At 38.3% G+C, this 18,869-nt stretch overlaps 1 protein-coding gene across 1 annotated transcript in view; it reads left to right on the plus strand.

Moving 5' to 3' along the window:
* The window catches only part of RIMKLB (ribosomal modification protein rimK like family member B), a 45,991-nt gene extending 27,348 nt beyond the window's left edge, over positions 1–18,643 (plus strand). The window contains exons 3-6 of the mRNA XM_059935274.1: positions 925–1,155; positions 3,174–3,260; positions 6,070–6,273; positions 14,661–18,643. Coding sequence (XP_059791257.1) covers positions 925–1,155; positions 3,174–3,260; positions 6,070–6,273; positions 14,661–15,124 — 986 coding nt within the window. The 3' untranslated portion in view covers positions 15,125–18,643. The remainder of the gene's footprint in view (positions 1–924; positions 1,156–3,173; positions 3,261–6,069; positions 6,274–14,660) is intronic.
* Positions 18,644–18,869: the final 226 nt, after the last annotated feature.

An 18,869-nucleotide genomic window follows, 5' to 3' on the forward strand; every position in this document is an offset into this window, starting at 1 on the left:
GTTCCTTTATTATTTGGGACCTCTTTAAAAATAGAATGGTATTGGATAAAACTCAAGAAACTGCTCTTTTAAAAATTCTCTTTTTGGGGCTTCCCTGGTGGCCCAGTGGTTAAGAATCCGCCTGCCAATGCAGGAGACACGGGTTCAAGCCCTGGTCTGGGAAGATCCCACATGCCGCGGAGCAACTAAGCCCATGCGCCACAGCTACTGAGCCTGTGCTCTAGAGCCTTCGAGCCACAGCTACTGAAGCCCGCGAGCCGAGGGCCCGTGCTCCGCAACAAGAGAAGCCACCGCAGTGAGAGGCCCGTGAACCGCAACGAAGAGTGGCCCCCGCTCGCCACAACGAGAGAAAGCCCGCGCCCAGCAACGAAGACCCAACGCAGCCATAAATAAATAAATAGATAAATTTATTTTAAAAAAATTCTCTTTTTGTACTAAAAGCATATATCCTCACTTAAAAAAGATAGAGAATTGCATGGAGCAAAATGTTTTAAAGTTCCTCATTCTGCCTTTCTCTTCCTGCCTTGCCACCCACACATACTCAGAGAAAGCCATTTTTATATATTTTCTGTACATATGTAAACACAAAAGTTATTTACTCTTTAAAAAACTTAACCTTATGCATCTGGACATTCTTTCCATCTTTGAACATAGAGATTTATGACATTCTTTTTAATGGATATGTAATACTTCATTGCATTGACATGTACTGTAATTTATTTACCCAGGCATACATTCTTCTCATTACATCTTCTTTGTTCTTACAAAAGAAAATGATTTAAGGAGGAATGTCTCTCTGTCCCAGTGAAATGTTAGCAAAATAGTACATTTAGTTTTGAGACCTAAGCTTTGGTATATATCTATTTCTCTATTGTATTGTATGTTCCCCTTTAATGGTTATGGTTTCATTCCTGTATATTTCAGGTCTTCGTATCAATGGAGAACTAATTACTGCCTACCCTCAGGTGGTGGTAGTGAGAGTACCAACCCCTTGGGTGCAAAGTGATAGTGACATCACTGTTTTGCGTCATCTAGAGAAGATGGGATGCAGGTTGATGAACCGACCTCAAGCCATCCTGAACTGTGTTAATAAGTTCTGGACGTTTCAAGAGTTGGCAGGTCATGGTGTTCCTCTGCCAGATACTTTCTCTTATGGTGAGTTAACTAATAAGAATTTATAGCCTAAATTTCAGAGCACCAATAAGTTTTGAAAGCCCTACTAAACTAATAGGGTTATGTGATATAAGGAAATTTGTGAACAAGGAAGAACTCTTAGAAGCGATTTTCGGTTTTAACAAACTGGGCAGGAGAATTATGAATCTGTGTATGTTATGGGTAGAATGGACTGACCAAACTTTCTGTAATGGGCCAAATAGTAAATATTTTGGGCTTTCCAGTCTATAAGTTCTCTTTTGTGACCCTCAGTAAAGCTGTTGTACTGTGAAACGTGCTGTAGACAAAGCTTAAACAATGAGTCTGGCTGTTTTCTAGTAAAACTTAATTACAAAAAAGGGCTGTATGCCAAATCAGTCCTTAGTTTGGCAACCCCTGAGGTAAAAGAATCTGTCATCTCTATAATTTATGATTATCTTCATTACCATTTTCATGATAATGGTTCATAAATATTTTCATATTTTTAAAGAAAATTACACTATACTAGGTGTGCTTTATTTATTTATTTATGGCTGTGTTGGATCTTCGTTTCTGTGTAAGGGCTTTCTCTAGTTGTGGCAAGCGGGGGCCACTCTTCATCGCGGTGCGCGGGCCTCTCACTATCGGGGCCTCTCACGTTGCAGAGCACAGGCTCCAGACGCACAGGCTCAGTAATTGTGGCTCACGGGCCCATTTGCTCCGCGGCATGTGGGATCTTCCCAGACCAGGGCTCAAACCCGTGTCTCCTGCATTGTCAGGCAGATTCTCAACCACTGCACCACCAGGGAAGCCCATTAGGTGTGCTTTAAACCAGTGCTTCTAAAATTATCTGTGGTAGAGGACTATTTTTTTTTTTTTTTAAGACCCATTTGCTGTGGATAAGTACACATAAAGTACCATAAAAATAGCAGAGCAATGCCAAATTGCTTTCTTGTGCTTATTACTCTTTTTGTATTTATTTGGACACATATCAATAGCAAAGAAGTCACAAACAGGCAGGGGTTACTGGACCACACTTGGAGTAGCGCTGCTATAAACAGTATTATGTTAATATATTTCCTGCCTTTCCAGTTTTTCTAGTTTGGAAAGAATCAGACTTGCTATAAATCAGTATACTTTTTCATAAAAATATTTCTTAAAATGTCCAGCAGAATGCTTGGAGAGTTAACGAGGCTTTAAAAAGAAATTCCTGTCCTGTTACAGTTTGAGAGTTCTCTCTTCCTGATGCTTTTGAGATATTATATAGATTATTTCATCATTCTACAATTCTGATTTTAAGAGAATGGAAAGGAGAAAAGTATATTAACCAAATTAATGAATATTACCTGTGCTCTCATGTTTAAGGTTTAAAATTTGGAGACTAGGTCATCTTAATTTCTCTAAGCTGCAAATTTATGATATCACAGTTGTTTAATGAACCTTTTTTTGGTCTGATTATTCTGTCATCATGCTTATTTTTTACAACTACAATCCATTTTTGCTGTAGCTTTGCTTCTGTATCATTTGTTCCTAGGAAGATAAACAGAAAGAACAAGACATAACCCATGGGTACTGAATAGCTCAGTGTAGAAAGAACTCTGATTTATAATAGAGATAAGAAATACTACTTTGTGTATTTGACGAGAGAGAGAACCATGCCTGCGCATGCAGCATCTTTTCAACTTTGGATAAGTCTACCCAACTGCCTCACTCTTCTGTTTCTTAATCCAAATAGAATTCTATATACTAAAGTAGATCTTGGCTTCTATTGTTTGCATGGTAGAGAAATAAGGGCTAAAAATATGAAAAATGTTATAGAATCAGGAAACTTTGTTTTAATTTCTTTGAGTTGTATATTAGAATATTTATAGTTTAAGATCGTTTTTATCCATTTTAAAAGGAGTGGTTGTTTAACTGAAGACAAAATTTAGCCATCAGGTTCTTACCTTATACCTCCCTTGTCTTGCTGACTTTAGTATACATAAAATTTATCACAAAACACCTCTGTTGCTGTTCTTAAATTTCTTTTTTTCTCAAACCAGGTGGTCATGAAAATTTTGCTAAAATGATTGATGAAGCAGAAGTACTGGAGTTCCCAATGGTAGTGAAGAACACACGGGGTCATAGAGGTGTGTATGAGTTGTTGCTACCACACATAATATTGAAATTACTCTTGAAAATTAATAAGTGGTTGTACAAAACAGATTTTTTAAAGCTTAAATTAGATCTACCTTGTATTTGCTCATGGTTATTGACTAGACAGTAGTCTTGTCAATTGAAGTTTATAGGTTTTGAAACAGAGCTTCTGAAGAATTACTGTAGGGAAATTGCTAGGTGCATGGTACCTCAGACTTACAGAAGGCTTTTGTGAGTTGTTCCGCTAGGCTGGAACAACAACTCACATTTCTGTTTGTTTAGTGGTTATCCTAGAGACTTTTTTTTTTTTTTTTTTTTTTTAATTCAAGACCCATTTATTCTCTAGTTCTGCCCACATGGAGACACCCTCCTTGAAAAGGGGTTGAATCCTTCTGTTCACTTTAACACCCTGTGCTGAAAACACGTCTTCCGAGGTTTCAACTATGAGATCCACATTCTTAAAGCACTAATTCTTTTTTTTTTTTTTTTTAAATTAATTAATTTATTTATTTTTGGGTGTGTTGGGTCTGTTTCTGTGCGAGGGCTTTCTCTAGTTGTGGCGAGTGGGGGCCACTCTTCATCGCGGTGCGCGGACCTCTCACTGTCGCGGCCTCTCTTGTTGCGGAGCACAGGCTCCAGACGCGCAGGCTCAGTATTTGTGGCTCACGGGCCTAGTTGCTCCGCGGCATGTGGGATCTTCCCAGACCAGGGCTCGAACCCGTGTCCCCTGCATTGGCAGGCAGATTCTCAACCACTGCGCCACCAGGGAAGCCCAAAGCACTAATTCTTAAATCTCATCTAGATTTCTCCCCTTGGATGGGGGGAGATGACCCAAACACAGAGAAGAACAGCTCAGGACTGTGGGCTCTGCTCGCCCAGAAGACCTTGCAGCTCCCCTGACCAGCCGGCTGGAGCCAGGATTAGGGCCCTGAGACGAGGGGCACCTGCTGGGCTGCCGCCCCCGCCCCTAACTCCTGTCCTCGTCACTAGGCTGGCTGTCACCTCTAGTTCCCCTGGAGTTTGGGGATTCCAGACGGTCTCTGCTCACACTTCTGTATCCCGCCTGCTGCCTCAGCACTGCTGATCCCCACCAGGGGGGAAAAGCACACAGAACTGCTTCTCAGCACACCAACGTTCCACACAAAAGTTATTTGATAAGGCTGCAGGTTCTTTTTCATCACAGGACACTCCCAAGGCCATGACTTCCCCCGGCTCCCCACTGCCCTTGCCAGCAGACTGGATGTGCGTGGCCACCGTGCTGAGTCGGGCACACCCCCCTGGCTCCACCCCGGCACACTCTCCTGGAGAACTGAGGACGGTGCCCTGGACTCATCAGCAGGATCTGTCCTGAAGCCAGTCCTAGAGTGACAAGAGCCACACCTGCAGGTCTATTCCACTGACCAGACGCACAGGACCGAGCTGGGCCCACGGACCTTGGTCTGGACTGTGTCGGCTGGTCATTCTTGCCTAACTTCACAGGCCAACAGCCGCTGTCCTTCCTTTCCTGCTCATCACTGCACCAGCGGGTCACTCCTACCTGCTACCGTCACACACCTGGCAACCTCGTGTTCCAGGGCCAGCCAAGAACTGAGACCCCAGCAGGCCCCTAGTTCCCAGCAGGCAAGCTCCCCATTAAACTACTGCTGCCTAGCCGTGTTCTCGAGGCTTCAGAGCCGGGAAAGTGCGGAGAGCATAGCAATCCTCGGCGCCCCCAGCCCCAGCCCCACGATGCTCCGCGGAGGCGCCGGAACCTTGCCGCATCCACCCCCGCCAACACAAGGGACCTCTGCGCCCGCCTGTCCCGCGGACCTGGGCGCACATCTGACCACCGTGACCCATGATGGAGACGCGGGGGGCGGGGCTCGGCCGGTGGCAGGCGCTGGGACGGGCGGGGACCCAGTAGGCCTCCCTCCCTGCCGCCCAGAAAAGCTATCCTAGAGATTTTAAGATGCATGCTTTAATGTAGGCTGAGTCTCAATATCTTTATCGTCCTTTTCAACAATGCAAGGATTCTAGATCACCAACTCCATCATCCCCATCCCAATTTATATAGCTTGAAGACAGTGTATAAAATATCTTAATAAGTTCAGATTAAGTAACTGTTTCTTAAGGCATAAAATGATTCATAAATGCAAGTACTTCACAAGGTTTAGTGCTTTGACAGAGATAGCTAGGTCAGGGTTCAGCTGGGACTTCTGACTGCACTGTTTCTACTTGGCTTCTCCAGTATGGCAGCCAAGAAGTCTCAAGGCTCCTGCAGTGAATGCTCCAGTGAACAAAGAATCTGTGTGACCTTTTACAATCTAGCCTCAGAAGCCAGATAGAATTGCCTATTCTGTATTTTTCTGAAGCAATTACGTTCCCTCCTGGATTCAAGGGATAAGATATAGATTCCGTCTCCTCTTGATGGGAAGAATGTCAAAGGATTTATAACCATGTTTTAAAAGCAGACACTTCTGTTGGCATAGAAGTAGTAACATACTGCTCTTTTACTATATGCAAACATGGCATCTTAATATTGTGTAATATATAAAACATATGTTTTAACTCAGAAAAATGTTTTGTTGATAAGTGGGGCTAATATTATTGGCTAACCTGGAGGAATACAAATCTTAAGAACCCAAATATTTACTTTGTCTTTATATACATTTTACCATAACGCTGTTACTTTGGTTAAAAAGCAGTTGGTTCCGAAAAAGTAGATTGGGACACAAGAAATTGCAGGTAATGATATCAACTGCTCATAATTTGTTGACTTACATTTTTTATTCTTTTCGACCATTTTATTCTTTTCGATCACAGGCAAAGCAGTTTTCTTGGCTCGCGATAAGCACCATTTGGCTGATCTAAGCCATCTTATTCGCCATGAAGCTCCATACCTGTTTCAGAAGTATGTTAAAGAGTCTCATGGAAGGGATGTACGTGTCATTGTCGTGGGAGGCCGTGTGGTTGGCACCATGTTACGCTGTTCAACGGATGGGAGGATGCAAAGCAACTGCTCACTAGGTAAAAGCAATGCAAGTGTCTTTCTAGGATATAAAGTAATATTATTAAAGCTTGTTCAGTGAGTATTTGCATATAACTTAGATCTTTTTATTTAATATGTTGAAAACCATATCTTTCACATGTAAATATGGTTAATAGATTTACCACGAATATAATAAATGTATAGAATTGTTTTTCTAGTAATGAAGTTGGATTTCTCTGAATCATAAAAATTTGCTTTCACCAAGGCTCAGTTTGTACCCCAATTTGCACATGTGTGAGATGTCTAACAAATTCCCTCTTTGGTCATATTATTTCATTTAAGCTGTGTCCTAACCCATTTTACCCATTGGTCCAAAGAATGTTGCTGATTTTGATTTGCTTAAGTGTGTATCTTCTGAGATTTCTTACTGTTGAAGCGCCTCAGAGGATAGTCTGGGTTTTTTCTTCTTCTCTGTTTATTTTATGTTCTTAGTAATGTTATCTAGCTCATGGCTTTAGATGCTATCTATGTTATTGTTTTCAAATATATCTCTCCAGTTTAGGCTTTCTTCCTGAACTCCAGGCACATGTAAATCACTGCCTCTCAATATCTCCATGTAGATGTCTGTTAGACATTTTAGTCTTAACATGTCCAAAACTGAACTCCTCATCTAACTCCTCCTCCCAATATGTCCCATCCACAGTTTTCTCCTTATTGTTTTTTGGCAACTGTATCTTTCTAGTTTAGACCAAAATCCTTGGAGTCATTCTTGATCTCCTCTCTAGTCTAACACCTCATATCCAAACTCCTTGAAATCTCTACTCTCAAAATGCATCACCTCTTGTTCCCTCTCTCTTCCCATGAGAGGATTAGAACAGTTTTACTTCCCTTCCTACTCCTCCCTCTTGATTCATTCATTCACTGAACAAATATTTTTGAGTACCTCCTAAGTATCAAGTACTGTTATAGCAGTATTTTGTATATAGCAGTGAACAAAACAGACAAAAATTTCTGCTTCCCTGGGCTTTGTATTCTAGTGTTTTACTGAAACCATTTAATAGTTTTAGTTCAAGTCTATAACAGAATTTCTTTTATTGTGTGTCTCTTCTGTTTCAAGAATCCTTATGTAGCACTTACTTTATCCATTCCCAGGCAGTCTTTATCTGTTTAGAGTTAATTATTCCTGTATTGCAAGAATCACACTACTCATCACTGTTTACTCTCCATCTGCATCTTCCCATATCTTGTGTTTTCTGTTCTTAGTCATTTGCTGTTATGTTAGTATCTTTTCTTGATTATTTACCCTGGATGGTGTATGTGAGTGATAGATACCTCATAGCTTTCTTTCTTTCTCAAAGGAGAATGATATATTGGCTGAGATAGGATTCTTTTTTTTGTTTGTTTGTTTGTTTGTTTGTTTTTTGATACTGCAGGTTCTTATTAGGCATCACTTTTATACACATCAGTGTATACATGTCAATCCCAATCCCCCAATTCAGCACACCACCATCCCCACACCACCGCAGTTTTCCCCCCTTGGTGTCCATATGTCCATTCTCTACATCTGTGTCTCAACTTCTGCCCTGCAAACCGGCTCATCTGTACCATTTTTCTAGGTTCCACATACATGCATTAATATACGATATTTGTTTTTCTCTTTCTGACTTACTTCACTCTGTATGACAGTCTCTAGATCCATCCACTTCTCAACAAATGACTCAATTTCGTTCTTATATTTAGGTCTCTAATCCATTTTGAGTTTATTTTTGTGTATGGTGTTAGAGAGTATTCTAATTTCATTCTTTTACATGTAGCTGCCCAGTTTTCCCAGCACCACTTATTGAAGAGACTGTCTTTTCTCCATTGTATATCTTTGCCTCCTTTGTCATAGATTAGTTGACCATAGGTGCGTGGGTTAATCTCTGGGCTTTCTATCTTGTTCCATTGATCTATGTTTCTGTTTTTGTGCCAGTACCATATTGTCTTGATTACTGTAGGTTTGTAGTATAGTCTGAAGTCAGGGAGTCTGATTCCTCCAGCTCCATTTTTTTCCCTCAAGACTGCTTTGGCTATTCGGGGTCTTTTGTGTCTCCATACAAATTTTAAGATGATTTGTTCTAGCTCCGTAAAAAATGCCATTGGTAATTTGATAGGGATTGCATTGAATCTGTAGATTGCTTTGGGTAGTATAGTCATTTTCACAATGTTGATTCTTCCAGTCCAAGAACATGGTATATCTCTCCATCTGTTGGTATCATCTTTAATTTCTTTCATCAGTGTCTTATAGTTTTCTGCATACAGGTCTTTTGTCTCCCTAGGTAGGTTTATTCCTAGGTATTTTATTCTTTTTGTTGCAATGGTAAATGGGAGTGTTTCCATAATTTCTCTTTCAGATTTTTCATCATTAGTGTATAGGAATGCAAGAGATATCTGTGCATTCATTTTGTATCCTGCAACGTTACCATATTCATTAATTAGCTCTAGCAGTTTTCTGGTGGCACTTTTAGGATTCTCTATGTATAGTATCATGTCATCCGCAAACAGTGACAGTTTTACTTCTTCTTTTCCAATTTGTATTCCTTTTATTTCTTTTTCTTCTCTGATTGCCATGGCTAGGACTTCCAGAACTATGTTGAATAATAGTGGTGAGAGTGGACATCCTTGTCTCGTTCCTGATCTTAGAGGAAATGCTTTCAGTTTTTCACCATTGAGAATGATGTTTGCTGTGGGTTTGTCATATATGGCCTTTATTATGTTGAGGTAGGTTCCCTCTATGCCCACTTTCTGGAGAGTTTTTATCATAAATGGGTGTTGAATTTTGTCAAAGGCTTTTTCTGCATCTATTGAGATGATCATATGGTTTTTATTCTTTAATTTGTTAATATGGTGTATCACATTGATTGATTTGTGTATATTGAAGAATCCTTGCATCCCTGGGATAAATCCCACTTGATCGTGGTGTATGATCCTTTTAATGTGTTGTTGGATTCTGTTTGCTAGTATTTTGTTGAGGATTTTTGCATCTATATTCATCAGTGATATTGGTCTGTCATTTTCTTTTTTTGTAGTGTCTTTGTCTGGTTTTGGTATCAGGGTGATGGTGGCCTCATAGAATGAGTTTGGGAGTGTTCCTTCCTCTGCAATTTTTTGGAAGAGTTTGAGGAGGATAGGTGTTAGCTCTTCTCTAAATGTTTGATAGAATTCACCTGTGAAGCCATCTGGTCCTGGACTTTTGTTTGTTGGAAGATTTTTAATCACAGTTTCAATTTCATTACTTGTGATTGGTCTGTTCATATTTTCTGTTTCTTCCTGGTTCAGTCTTGGAAGGTTATACCTTTCTAAGAATTTGTCCATTTCTTCCAGGTTGTCCATTTTATTGGCATAAAGTTGCTTGTAGTAGTCTCTTAGGATGCTTTGTATTTCTGCGGTGTCTGTTGTAACTTCTCCTTTTTCATTTCTGATTTTATTGATTTGAGTCCTCTCCCTCTTTTTCTTGATGAGTCTGGCTAATGGCTTATCAATTAGGTTTATCTTCTCAAACAACCAGCTTTTAGTTTTATTGATCTTTGCTATTGTTTTCTTTGTTTCTATTTCATTTATTTCTGCTCTGATCTTTATGATTTCTTTCCTTCTGCTAACTTTGGGTTTTGTTTGTTCTTCTTTCTCTAGTTTCTTTAGGTGTAAGGTTAGATTGTTTACTTGAGATTTTTCTTGTTTCTTTAGGTAGGCTTGTATAGCTATAAACTTCCCTCTTAGAACTGCTTTCACTGCATCCCATAGGTTTTGGGTCGTCGTGTTTTCATTGTCATTTGTCTCTAGGTATTTTTTGATTTCCTCTTTGATTTCTTCAGTGATCTCTTGGTTATTTAGTAACGTATTGTTTAGCCTCCATGTGTTTGTCTTTTTTACGTTTTTTCCCCTGTAATTCATTTCTAATCTCCTAGCGTTGTGGTCAGAAAAGATGCTTGATATGATTTCAATTTTCTTAAATTTACTGAGGCTTGATTTGTGACCCAAGATGTGATCTATCCTGGAGAATGTTCCGTGCGCACTTGAGAAGAACGTGTAATCTGCTGTTTTTGGATGGAATGTCCTATGTATATCAATTAAATCTATCTGGTCTATTGTATCATTTAAAGCTTCTGTTTCCTTATTTATTTTCATTTTGGATGATCTGTCCATTGGTGTAAGTGAGGTGTTAAAGTCCCCCACTATGATTTTGTTACTGTCAATTTCCTCTTTTATAGCTGTTAGCAGTTGCCTTATGTATTGAGGTGCTCCTGTGTTGGGTGCATATATATTTATAATTGTTATATCTTCTTCTTGGATTGATCCCTTGATCATTATGTAGTGTCCTTCCTTGTCTCTTGTAACATTCTTTATTTTAAAGTCTATTTTATCTGATATGAGTATAGCTACTCCAGCTTTCTTTTGATTTCCATTTGCATGGAATATCTTTTTCCATCCCCTCACTTTCAGTCTGTATGTGTCCCGAGGTCTAAAGTGGGTCTCTTGTAGACAGCATGTATATGGGTCTTGTTTTTGTATCCATTCAGCAAGCCTGTGTCTTTTGGTTGGGGCATTTAATCCATTCACGTTTAAGGTAATTATCGATATGTATGTTCCTATGACCATTTTCTTAATTGTTTTGGGTTTGTTTTTGTAGGTCCTTTTCTTCTCTTGTGTTTCCCACTTAGAGAAGTTCCTTTAGCATTTGTTGTAGAGCTGGTTTGGTGGTGCTGAATTCTCTTAGCTTTTGCTTGTCTCTAAAGCTTTTGATTTCTCCATCAAATCTAAATGAGATCCTTGCCAGGTAGAGTAATCTTGGTTGTAGGTTCTTCCCTTTCATCACTTTAAGTATATCATGCCACTCCCTTCTGGCTTGCAGAGTTTCTGCTGAGAAATCAGCTGTTAACCTTATGGGAGTTCCCTTGTATGTTATTTGTCGTTTTTCCCTTGCTGCTTTCAATAATTTTTCTTTGTCTTTAATTTTTGCCACTTTGATTACTATGTGTCTCGGCGTGTTTCTCCTTGGGTTTATCCTGTATGGGACTCTCTGCGCTTCCTGGACTTGGGTGGCTATTTCCTTTCCCATGTTAGGGAAGTTTTGGACTATAATCTCTTCAAATATTTTCTCTGGTCCTTTCTCTCTCTCTTCTCCTTCTTGGACCCCTATAATGCGAATGTTGTTGCGTTTAATGTTGTCCCAGAGGTCTCTTAGGCTGTCTTCATTTCTTTTCATTCTTTTTTCTTTAGTCTGTTCTGCAGCAGTGAATTCCACCATTCTGTCTTCCAGGTCACTTATCCGTTCTTCTGCCTCAGTTATTCTGCTATTGATTCCTTCTAGTGTAGTTTTCATTTCAGTTATTGTATTGTTCATCTCTGTTTGTTTGTTCTTTAATTCTTCTAGGTCTTTGTTAATCATTTCTTGCATCTTCTCAATCTTTGTCTCCATTCTTATTCCGAGGTCCTGGATCATCTTCACTATCATTATTCTGAATTCTTTCTCTGGAAGGTTGCCTATCTCCACTTCATTTAGTTGTTTTTCTGGGGTTTTTTCTTGTTCCTTCATCTGGTACATAGCCCTCTGCCTTTTCATCTTGTCTATCTTTCTGTGAATGTGGTTTTTGGTCCACAGGCTGCAGGATTGTAGTTTTTCTTGCTTCTGCTGTCTGCCCTCTGGTGGTTGAGGCTATCTAAGAGGCTTGATGGGAGGCTCTTGAGATAGGATTCTTAAATTGTGTGAGTCTTGCTTCTGTTCTAGTGCTTTACAGTTTACACTTTTGCAATTGAATGTCCAAATCTACTCTGATTTTGGGAGGGGGGGTAGGTAATTTATATTCTTTGTAAGTTTGTTTTTTGTTTTGTTTTGTTCTCTTATTTTTGGTTGTTTTGTTTTATTTGAAATGCTCAACAGTTTTTTCAGGATATTTTTAGATATGTGTCTCTTCTCAGTCAGTCCAACCTGGATTTTAGTAAGCTGTTTCTATCAGATTCAGTTTTTCTAAGCTTCAGGAAAATTTCTTCTCTCCTTCTGGGGGTTAGGGTTTTTCTGATTCAGTTATCCAAATTTTTTATTCTTCTTTTGTGACTTCACCTCAGGTTTTTTGTATGTGCTTCAAAATATTTCTTACAGTAGAGTTTCCAACTTATAAGTTAGACTCACAAAAGCAAGTCTCCTTCAGTTCCTCTGTTGTAACTTTTAAGTTGGGTAATCATGTTTTTGTTTTAGTTCAGAGAGTCTTTTTGTGCTAAACTTGAGTTTTGTGCTCTTATTTCTTTCATTCAAGTCATAGAGAGCTTGTTATTTGTTCTTGTTATTGTCACATCACATCAGAGCTCTGCTCTGGTTATTTGGAGCATTCCAGATGGCCTCAGTACTATGGATGCTGAGAAGCAGTGTCATTTAATTCATTGGCTAGTGTGCCAGTCCCCTCCTTCCTGCACTCCCCTCCCCTACTCTTCCAGCCACAGTGGTAAGGGGGACTCTGGTCATATGTGCATTTACCTTTGGTCTCTTTGGGTCAGGCATACTTACATAGTATTGATGTCAGCTATCCTCCTGTTGAGCTCCTTAATCCAAGGTTTTGTCAAAATTCTTTTGCTTTCTAGTCCTTATCTAGTCCTTTCTAGTCTTGAAGCGTGTCTCCAACTAGTTCTAATTCTTTTCTCTCAGATACCAGCAAAGACTTCATGTACACTCCTCCAGCTACCTGAAACCCCAGAATGCTTTTGGCTTAGGAATGGCAGAGGTTAGAATTGGGACTGTGGAGGAAGAGAAGCATGTTCCTAGATTCTGTCCTCTCTCCCTGTTATGCATCTCTGTTTTTTTTTTTTTCACACACACACACTGTATTTTATTTTTACAAGAGATAAATAGCCTGACACCAAGCATTGTACATGGATGACCACAACAAAAGCAACAATGATTGCAATTACCAAACATGAAACACACTCATACTATGTCATAATATTGACATTCAGTCCAGTAATCCTCCACTGTAACAGCTCCTTTACTTTGCAGTGAAAATTGATTTGTATATTCTTTGCCTCTGAGTGAGTCCTTGTGGGATTTTTTTTTTTTTAATTCAAACAGAAAGTCACAAAAATTATACTCATCCTCATCAGTTCACTCAGTCCCATGTAATTAATTTTTTTTTCCATCTTGGTCTTTTGTTAGCACTTTTATGAGTTCATCAGTTTTTCATTAGAGTTCTGAAAATGCTTATTCATTCAGTTCAGCAGTACAGTCAGTTACCAGAAACCTGTACTTGTCAGAGTCTTTTCCATGAATTTCTTGAAGATGAAACCCTTTTATAGGAACATATTTGCAAAAGCATCAGAGTACGCCCAGAACTGTCTGTAAATGACAAAAGACTTAAAAATGTCCATGGTTAAAGATTTGATGAAAGTTCATAATAATGCAGTTGACAAGAAAATTAGTTATTTCTGAGATGTAAGTTTTAAAGTAATAACTAGGATTATGACTTATAACATTCAAGTGGGATTTATCCCAGGGATGCAAGGATTCTTCAATATACGCAAATCAATCAATGTGATACACCATATTAACAAATTGAAGAATAAAAACCATATGATCATCTCAATAGATGCAGAAAAAGCCTTTGACAAAATTCAACACCCATTTATGATAAAAACTCTCCAGAAAGTGGGCATAGAGGGAACCTACCTCAACATAATAAAGGCCATATTCGACAAACCCACAGCAAACATCATTCTCAACGGTGAAAAACTGAAAGCGTTTCCTCTAAGATCAGGAGTGAGACAAGGATGTCCACTCTCACTACTATTATTCAACATAGTTCTGGAAGTCCTAGCCATGGCAATCAGAGAAGAAAAAGAAATAAAAGGAATACAAATTGGAAAAGAAGAAGTAAAACTGTCACTGTTTGCAGATGACATGATACTATACATAGAGAATCGTAAAACTGCCACCAGAAAACTGCTAGAGCTAATTAATGAATATGGTAAAGTTGCAGGATACAAAATTAATGCACAGAAATCTCTTGCATTCCTATACGCTAATGATGCATCTCTATTTTTACAAATCAAAATCTGAAACTGATAAAAACCAATAACAACATTAAGTGGTTTAACTGTATTTATGCAAAAGTTCCATGTTATTGCAAGTAAGATAGGCTTCAGTGAAAGTTTAATGTCTTCAGAAAAAAATGGCTTATGGAAAAAGTACTAAGTCATGAATTTGTCGAGAGACTGGGTTGGAAGGGGATTCCCTAATGAAAGAATCTTAGACTTCAGAGTCCCAGTTTTACACTAGAATAGCACTTTTGCTGTTCGACTGATTTAGAAGAGAGGTTTAGCCTTAGAGGCTAACTTTAAGGTCAGCTTTAGTTGTACTCCAAAATTTTATCATTTTGGTAACTTCTTATTTCTCTTTTGCCAGGTGGTGTCGGGATGATGTGCTCATTGAGTGAACAAGGGAAACAGCTAGCTATCCAGGTGTCTAATATCCTGGGAATGGATGTGTGTGGCATTGACCTGTTGATGAAAGACGACGGCTCCTTCTGTGTCTGCGAGGCCAATGCAAATGTAGGTTTCATAGCCTTTGATAAGGCTTGTAATCTAGATGTAGCTGGTATCATAGCGGACTATGCCGCCTCCCTTCTGCCCTCTGGCCGGCTCACCCGGCGTATGTCCCTGCTCTCCGTGGTGTCCACGGCCAGTGAGACTAGTGAGCCGGAGCTGGGTCCCCCAGCCAACACTGCTGTCGACAACATGAGCGCAAGTTCCAGCTCTGTTGACAGCGACCCTGAAACCACGGAGCGAGAGCTGCTCACCAAGCTCCCAGGGGGCCTATTCAACATGAACCAACTGCTAGCCAATGAAATCAAACTCCTGGTGGAGTGATTCCACCAGTAAATAATTAACCAACAAAACCCTTGTAAAACTTTCTTTTTCTTCTTTCCTTTTTTTCTTTCTTTTTTCTTTTTCTTTTTCATTTTTTTTTTTTTTTTTTTAACCAACTTGCAATGCTGTTCATGGAAAATGCTCAGAAAGATGAGAGAAAATTGGGTAGGATTAGTTAGGAGGGAAGAAGGGGGAGATAGACGAGACCTTTGCTACTAAGATGTTACTGACTTTGATTTACAAATCCTACCGATAGGGAGGCAGAAGAGGTGAGATACAGAAAAATGTCAGGCTCTCATAATTTTACATTACTCAGAAATGTGTAGGCTCTCAGGCCGTGAAGAACATAATATTTTCATGGTCTCTTGCTTTTGTTTTTGTACAGTTGGTACAAATTTCAGAATAGTGTAACTTAACATTGTGTTGTAATCCGTGAGGAAGACATCTACCTAAATTATAATTTTTTTTATACAAATCTGAAAATTCAGCCTATACACTATTATCTAGGAGCTTTATGTTCATAGTTATGAAATCTTGAGGAGCTCTTTTATTGACTTTTTCCCCCTTAATTTGGGTGGGAGGGCAACCTGAATGTGACCCAATAAAGATTTTTTTTAATGATAAAGTTGGCATGTTTGCATGATAAAAGGGAAATGAACAGTATTGCAATGTCTGGCACACAAAATAACATTTACTCCATTGTAGATAAAATTGCACTAGTTAAAAATATGTGCATTGACTTGTATTTGTTAGTGTTTTAGCCTTTTTTGAAAGATATATGCTCTGTTAATGTTGCATTTTTTTTTTTTTAAATACATGCTAGTCTTAACATTCCCTGATCTATGCCTGCATCTTTAACAATGGCCAAAGTGAAGAAAATGCTACCTTTTTTGTTAACAAGACACTGACTTGAAACATGTGCATTTAAAGCCTTTTATTTTTTTCCTTTTTTCTTTTGGTGGTTGGGCATTTAAAGAATAAGGACAAGGAAAAACATTTTTGGGGGGCAAATCAAGGGTCTGTAAGTTCCTAAGTATAAAGTTGAAGTGATTTCTAATACCAGCGTTAATATATCTGCATTTTTCACATTTTAGGAGGGTGTGTGTGTGCACGTGCACGTGTGTGCACGCGTGTGCACGCTTGCATGTTTATGTGCTTTGCTTTTTGTTTACACCAACCAATCAAAAAGGAAAGATTCTAGAAAATGGAGCATGATGGGAAACAGTTTTTTACTTTAAAAAAAAACAAACAACTGAGTCGTTTTCATAACTATAATCTACTGGTAGAGGTACTCACCTAAAGACATGAGGAGAATAGCTGCTTCTTAGGCTTTTGTGTATATGTATGTTGTTTGCTTTTTTTCTTTGGTTCTAGACTGTTCAGTGTATGATTTATTCCAGGCTACATGCTTTTCCTCTGCTTCTTCTTGCTGTGCATTTTCTCCTATTACACATAGGTTTTGGGTTGGGGTGGACTGACCATTTTTGTTTGGGGACTTATTTAGCAGTATTGAGTCTCTTATAGCCCTACTCTGAAGCCTTCAATATTCTACTCTTTATATTACTTTATTTCTGAATTTATAAAAGCCCCCAAACTGCATATAATATGAGCCTTTAAACATGGGTAAAACTATCCCAGTGAATGGTTTGGAAGGTGTGTTAAGAAATGGAGATGCACCAGAGCTCAACGTAATTTTTTTAAGCAGCAAGTTCCATCTCCCTACAATCCACTGAAGCTTTTTACCCGAGTCCTTTCTTGCCTCTCCAGTGCTTTTTTCCTTCAGATGGACATTAAACATAATTTCTTGGACACTACTAGAGAGACTTCGAGGCAATAAGATCAGTATTAACCAGCTCTAACAGAGGTTTGATCATGCTTACTTGTACAGTTTTTCCCCCATTTTAAAAAAGGAATGTAATAAAACTTGTTTTTTCCATAGAATTAAATAATATTAAAATGGAGTGAAAGGTTGATTGTTGACAAATAGAATAGTACCTCTGATCTGTGCAGTGTCTCATTTCACCTTAGAAAAAGATACATAAGAGGACTTTCTAATTTATTTTAGGATATGCTCATCTCATCTAAAAGAATTTGACTTGTACAGGGTTATTGTGCGACATATTGTGGAGTACATAAGTACCTCTGGCTCACTTGGTACTTTTTTTACTAAATGACCATACTTTGGAAGATGCACACTATTCGGGACAGAGAAATAAACAAGGGAAAAGGGATCGCTTAATTAAATCATCATTCATATGTGTGTAGAGACCATCTGGTTGCCACATAGATTATGATACATATACTTTGAATAGTTACATATCACATGTATATAGATTAGTGAATTTTAAAACACGAATAGAACACCCTGTCTATTTGATGAAAAACTCAAGGTTTCTGTTGGGTGGGATAAGGCACCAGGAAAAATGTAGGTAGCCTTTTAAAAAAATTATCAAATTAACCAAGTACATTAGAAGAAATATCTTGAGATTATTTCACTGTAGTTTTACTCACTATCCATCTTTTGTGCATTCACACTATGTTAAAACATAGCCTTACCAATCTATTTCTGGATCGTACACTGAATGGACAGGAATGGACATCTTAGAGTTTAAAAACATGAATATCCTCTTGAATTCCTTCAAAAAGTAAGGTAAAGAATATGAGCAAACCATACTGGAAGAACCCAAATAAAACAGCCCAGATATTTAAGTGAAAGTTAAATATATTTTCATATTGTTGAGTAACTTTCTTAAAATCTTTATTGCTATTATGAGAGGTAAAAATGTGTATTTATCAAATATGTGTAGTTGTTATTTTATCATGCAAAAATCTGAATTATTGTAAAACTATTGCACATTGTTAAAATTGTAATTCTGAATTGTATTTAAAAGTAATTCTTTCTGATACTGTTTTTATGTCACCCATGATGAAAAGCGGACTATGTATATACATAAACACACAAATATGAACTATTCCATTTAAAATTTTTAATAGTTATTTTCTTTTGATTGGTCATTTCTGTTGGCTTTAACTCCACTGAACTTTGAAATATTTCTGTATATGCTATCAAATAAGAAAATACCCTGGAACATTAGAAAAATCCATCAAGAGACTTGCTTTCATCAAGTGCTTTATCAGACTTTTGAAAAGGTATCGAAGGCGTTGAAAGAAGTAATTGACTTTCAAGATCATCTCTTCTTTTTCTCAAGAAGAAAACAAAGGAAAAAGAAATTCTCTTCATTCAGTGAGTCCCCAGTTTGGGGTCTGGGGTGCTTAGAGACATTGTGAAATCAAATCTTGTGTTACATTTTTCTCCTGGCTCACTCTTTTTGAGAAGGTTTATGGGCTATATGGCTGGTGAGACACGATCCCTTCCTAAGAAAATGTAGGTGCTCAGACAGGTAACCTCTGCTGCTACTGTTTTTATTTGTTTGTTTGTTTGTTTAATTTCTTTTATAATTTGTTTTTGTTGTACTAGGATATTTTTAAACGTAATATATTGCAGGATTTATAACCAGGTTCACTGCTTTCTTTCTTTTTTTTTTCTTAAACAAAACAAAACAAAATTTCATTTAAGATACATTTAGGCGCCTTTGAAGCTTGGATTTTGGAATGTTTCAGTAGTGGACAGAAATCTGCTGTTGGAATCTTCTAGTCTTCCAGGTTTAATTTGAAATGTTTTTAGTTTTGTTTTGGATTTTTGTGTGGTATTTTGTTTCCTTTATACCAATGCCCTTTTGCCATG

This window comes from Balaenoptera ricei, chromosome 10, assembly GCF_028023285.1.
Source record: "Balaenoptera ricei isolate mBalRic1 chromosome 10, mBalRic1.hap2, whole genome shotgun sequence".
In the NCBI taxonomy this organism is placed as follows: Eukaryota; Metazoa; Chordata; class Mammalia; order Artiodactyla; family Balaenopteridae; genus Balaenoptera; species Balaenoptera ricei.